At 53.4% G+C, this 5,071-nt stretch overlaps 1 protein-coding gene across 7 annotated transcripts; it reads right to left on the bottom strand.

The window, feature by feature from the left end:
• Nucleotides 1–77: 77 nt before the first annotated feature.
• Nucleotides 78–4,550, bottom strand: TMUB2 (transmembrane and ubiquitin like domain containing 2). Of its 7 annotated transcripts, none has more exons than XM_077853490.1 (4): nucleotides 4,403–4,548; nucleotides 3,729–3,853; nucleotides 1,605–2,171; nucleotides 78–1,353 (listed from the first exon to the last, which is right to left on the bottom strand). In XM_077853490.1, exons 2-4 carry the CDS (start codon nucleotides 3,761–3,763, stop codon nucleotides 987–989), a joined length of 969 nt encoding a protein of 322 aa, XP_077709616.1. In that variant the 5' UTR covers nucleotides 3,764–3,853; nucleotides 4,403–4,548; the 3' UTR covers nucleotides 78–986. The 7 variants fall into 7 exon arrangements, with proteins under 7 accessions (XP_077709616.1, XP_077709617.1, XP_077709619.1 ...); XM_077853491.1 differs by having other exon boundaries at nucleotides 4,349–4,474; XM_077853493.1 differs by lacking the exon at nucleotides 4,403–4,548 and adding an exon at nucleotides 2,905–3,160 and having other exon boundaries at nucleotides 3,729–4,267.
• Between the last annotated feature and the right edge of the window lie 521 nt (nucleotides 4,551–5,071).

The raw sequence follows: 5,071 nt of genomic DNA, 5'->3' as shown, positions 1-5,071 counted from the left end.
GCCCGGCCTACCCACCCTCATTACCATGTTGATGGGGGCAGAGCAAAGCCATTCTCTTAACATCACAGAAAAGAGGCTTTACAGCCACAAAATGGAACTTTATTTAGTCACAAACACTGACCCTCCATCCAAGAACCCCAGAGGCAAGGGCCTGGGGCCCAGGGCTCCATACCCAGAGCTCGTCCTTGGAGTTGGGCAGGGTAGGACACTGGCTGAGGGCCAGAGCTGTCTCTTGCTTACAGCCTTAGGCCTAGGGTAGCAGCAGCTGTGGCTTGGCCTCTCCCAATGCTGGGGGCTTGGCTTTGTGCCCCAATCCCCTTCCTGACTGAGCTCTATAAAGGACTATTTAAAAAAAAAAAAAAAAATACAAGCAAAGTGCTTTGAAAAAAGGGGAGAACACTGGAAACTATCCAGAACACAGAGAACACCCTATTCCTGCTACAGGGGTGGAGGGAGAAGGTAGAGGCGGCTAGGTGCCTACACAGAAAGCTGACACAACCTTCATTCCTGCTGTGTGACTTTAGTCTCAAAAGATGGATATTCCCTTAAGAAACAGAAAACTACTCCAGGCTCCCTACAGAAGTATGCTGGGGCCATGCTGAGCTGCCCTGGCAGGCAGCCCTGGGTACTGAGGAGCAGACATGCAGGACAATGAAAAGAGCTAGGGCCACAGCTGGGAGGGAATCCTTGGAGCCCTGGCTCCCCGCTGAGCTGGGCCACCAGCTCAGCTCTGAACTTTAGGACCCTAAAAAGTGAAAGATGATGACATCCTTGTTTCTACCTGAGTTGTGCTTGCACAGAGGTGGGATGTCTGTACCCTCATAGACGTGGAGGGGAGGCCCTGTACCTGCTTCCTATGTCCTAGGGAGGAGGACCCACCACATCCTTTCCACCCTTCCCCTCCCAAGCCCTTGGGCCCAGCTCTGGCCAGGAAAGGGGGAGGCCATTAAGGAGGAAGACCATGCCTTTCATTTCCCCCTATGTCCTTATCGTCCATACATCCCAAATACTAGGAAACTAAAGAAGACCGTGACCCCCACCAGGGAGACAGTGGCAGGTGCTGTGAAGAACTGGCGGTAATTGATACGGAAGTACCAGACCACGCCCAACAGCACCACGAACACAGGCACCATGAGGCTGCCCACACTGACGCCAAGGCTGGGGGGTTCGGTGGCCGAGGAGGGGGCCAAGGAGGCTGAAGGGCCTGGAACAGCTGACCCTGGGGGTGAGCGGTGGCAGTGAATCACACAGTTGTCGGTAATGTTCAGGGAACGCAGTGTGCGGGCTGGGTCCTGCAGCAGACGGCCCTGGTAGATCAGTTTCATCTGGCTCTCTTGTCCAGGGAAGTATTTACTGGAAGGATGAGGGAGAGAGAGAAGGAAAGACAAGGCGAGGAATGAGAAGGCAAGCAGGCCGGGACCAACAAAACAGGACAATGAGGGAAGAACTGAAGGGTGAGTTTCTGAGAAGGATCCCATCCACCCCTAGTGGGGGCTGGACCTGATAGATCCCTGCCACTCCCAGGTGGGTACCAGCCTCCTCTTGGGTGACCAAGGGCTGAGGGCATAGGGTATGAGCAGCCTCCCACTCTCCAGTCCACTCACCTCTTCAGGGCACCCACAGTATCCTCCGGCCTGGCCATGGCCAGCTCCTCGGTGTCATTGAGGAATTTGAGCCGCACACTGATGAGGCCAGGGCTGGGAGGGAGGCAGCTGCTATCCTCAGATCTCAGGGGGGCCTCTGGACTGCTGCTTTCTGGGCCCGCTTGTCTTTTGGGCAGGCCTTGGATGTCAAGCAGATGCTCAAGGCTCGGCTCAATACCACCCCCAGCTCCAGGCTCCCCTGTGGAGTCTCCCCCACCTTCGCCAGCCTCTTCAGCCTTCTCATCATTACTCTCTGATGGATGGGGGAGTTCAGCTGGCTCTGGGGTGACTTGGCCTGCTACTAGATGGTCCACATGCCCCAGGTGGAGGACGGATGAGTCTCCAGCTGACACAATGGTGCCCAGGAGCTGGTTGCTACCGCTGTCTGCTACGTAGGTAGAAAGCCAAGCTAGGACCAAGGCTAGAATCAGCACCACCACACCTGCCACCAGAGTCACCTCATTACCCACACCCTCAATGAGGGTGACATCAGAGAGCTCCATGGCCTGGCTGCTGACTGGGTCGACACTGCAGGAACAAAGGGGGGCATAACATCAGCAGGGTATATAGGGTTGCAACCAGGTTCCTAGTTTGTTTAGGTCCTAACTGACCCAGTGCTGAAAGAAAATAGAATTCGGTGTCCTGTAGAAGGGAGAACAAACCGTCCTACCTCTGGACCTCCAACCTAAAGCTAAGGACTTAACCCCTCTATTGCCTCTATTGTGAGACACTAGCTTTCAGGTTCCACATCTTCCCCCTCTCACATTTCAAGCTCCCAGTGAGCACGGATCACCAGGAAAACCTCGTGGCTTTGTTTGGTGACTGCTGCTGCAACTGGCTGTTGTTTTTTTGTAGGTGGGGGAAAATTTTTTTGCTTTTTTGCGCCCTCAGTTCCTCTGGGATTTCTTTTTTCTTTTTTTTTTTTTATTTTAATTCTATGATAGTCACAGAGAGAGAGAGAGAGAGAGAGAGGCAGAGACACAGGCAGAGGGAGAAGCAGGCTCCATGCACCGGGAGCCCGACGTGGGATTCGATCCCAGGTCTCCAGGATCACGCCCTGGGCCAAAGGCAGCCGCCAAAACGCTGCGCCACCCAGGGATCCCTCCTCTGGGATTTCTATCACTTGGTCTAGCAATGATGCCCCCCTGAGAAGCCTCCAAGGTGGCTTCAGAAAGACCAAAAACTATGAAATGTTTTATTTTAGGGTCTTCTGGAGGCATAGTGCAGCCACTCTTGCCAGAATGTCTCATTTGAACCCTACCTCATTCACGGTCACGTATTCAGGTTCTGATGTCAAGAACCAAAAATTTAATTTTCCGTCAGAAGCATAGACCATCCCAAAAGGACACATCTGTAGGGGCCAGCAGCAGACATTATGCAGCAGGCACTGTTGTCTGCCCACCTCTGAAACTCTTCTGAAAGTCCTAGGGAGCAAAGGAGGACAGGCACGAGAAACACTACCCTCCTGGGTCACCACAGGTTCACAACGGCAAAACCACCACCTAAGTGGAAAGGATCTGGAAAAGATTCCAAAACAGCTCTCACAAACCATATCCCTCTCTCTCCTCATGTACTGTATAGGTTTCCCTTGGCAATTTCTTAGAAAGGCAAGAAGGACCTGGGCTTGCTCCTTAGAGTACCTTCTCTTTCCCTTGGAGAATGTGCGGCTTTCACAGCTGTCCCCAGGCAAATCCAATCCAATGATTATCATTAATAGACTATCCTCACAATACCTATAAAAACCTCATTATACTTATCTACCTGTCCATCTCTCCCTACTAGGCTTCTGGAAGACAAGGATCACCATGTATTTTTTTATGTACCCTAGTGCTCAGTATAATGCTATAGTAGCTGCTAAAAGAATACTTGTGGGACATATCAACATCTCAATAGCTTCCACATCCTTATTTAGAACATGGGCCCTGGAGTAAAAACAAAAAACAAAAAACAAAAAACAAAACCACCAAAAAACAAAAAGCCTAATTATAATCCCAGCCTTGCCTCTTACTAGCTCTGTAACCTCGGACAACTTTCTCAGGGCCTCAGCTTTTTCATCAGTAAAATGGGGTTAAAAATAGTACCTACCTCATAAGGTTGTTTTGACGGTGACGGGAAATCATCGAAGCAAAATACTTAGCACAGTGTCTGGCACATTGCAGTGATTCAATAAATAAATGGTAGCAATTACTTATCGCTTCCACAACTAGCCCCTAATGGTAAGAAGGTTAATGTCACCGACCCTGATTTACAGAAAAGGAAATTGCAGCGAATAGAAGCGAAAACGACTGGCACAGACACACGGCACTTTCGTGGGCAGGGGCCAGGCAGGACCCCAGGTCTCCTGCCTCAGAGGCCTTTGCTGTCTTCTCAGTCTGTGGGCGACCCGGACCGCGCGGTGAGGAGGGGTCCCGACCCTGCCTTTTCTGAGGCGAAGGCTCCGCGTGGGGCGGCCCTATTCCCGCGGGGCTGGAGAGGAGTCCGTGGACCCACCCGAGAGAAAGGCTGCCTGGTCCCTGGCCGCCAAGCTCAATTCTCCCGGCCCGTAAGGGGTAGAGACCCGTGAGGGGGCCACAAACCATCCACACCCCTCAAACTTCGGGGCGGGGCTGGGGGCCTGGGGGCGGGGCTTGAGGGCGCGGGGAGTCATGGGAAATTAAAGGAGGACTGAACCGGTACTGTGCTTGGATAGGGAAGGCGTTCCTCACCTGAAACGGCCAGACTAAGTGTTTTGACTTCGCTAGGACGGCCCATGGACTCACCTTTCCGTAGGGGCCGGGGGAGGGGCTGGTATCCCCGATTCTGTCCAGGGTCCCGTCTCTTCCGGCTTCTCCCGGAAGCTGTTTTAATCAGAGACAGGAAGTCCCGCCTCCGCGCTGTGCACTGATGGCGTAAGTCTACGTAAGGCGGGCTGACGTAAGCGTATTCTTCAATAGGGACAGGTTTCTCAGCGGAAGGAGGGGCGGGGTTATTGTTGGCGGAATCAGCGCCCTTCTGGGGCGGGGCCACGCTCAGTGGGCGGGGCCTAAAGAGCCCCTGAGTGAGGGGCGGGGCCACATGGAGTTGGGGAGGTGCTTGGGAGAAGGCGTGGCTTCGCGTCTGGAAGACTGGCGTGCTGGCAGAGCCGGGCAGAACGTGAGCGGCGCTTGCCTCGTCCCGGCGTGTTCTTCCGGCCTTTCTCCCAGCCTCCCGGGCTGGTTGGGTTTATTATCGCTCTGTAACGCGCCTTGAGCTCCTGGTTAGCGAGATCAGTAGGGACTGGGCTCTCTGACCTCCAAAAGTTCAACTCAGGGCTAGTAAGAAGACGGGGCCATTTAGTCACCATTCGGGTGGTCCAAGATTGCGGCCCCAGGTAGTGTGAGACCTTGGTAAATAAGGCGAGAAAGCATTTCAAAGAAGGCACAGATTCAGCGCAGACTTAAGGCCCAAGA

This window comes from Canis aureus, chromosome 16 (genome assembly GCF_053574225.1).
Source record: "Canis aureus isolate CA01 chromosome 16, VMU_Caureus_v.1.0, whole genome shotgun sequence".
In the NCBI taxonomy this organism is placed as follows: domain Eukaryota; kingdom Metazoa; phylum Chordata; class Mammalia; order Carnivora; family Canidae; genus Canis; species Canis aureus.
This window is presented reverse-complemented; position numbering and strand designations above follow the sequence as displayed.

Excerpts from the sequence above, each read along its gene's own strand:
- TMUB2 (XM_077853490.1), bottom strand. The coding sequence starts at position 3,763 with ATGATTTCCCGTCACCGTCAAAACAACCTTATGAG. Across the intron at positions 2,172-3,728 it reads CGTCAAAACAACCTTATGAG|TGTCGACCCAGTCAGCAGCC; the intron begins GTAGGTACTATT and ends TTGTTCCTGCAG. Across the intron at positions 1,354-1,604 it reads ACTGTGGGTGCCCTGAAGAG|TAAATACTTCCCTGGACAAG; the intron begins GTGAGTGGACTG and ends TCATCCTTCCAG.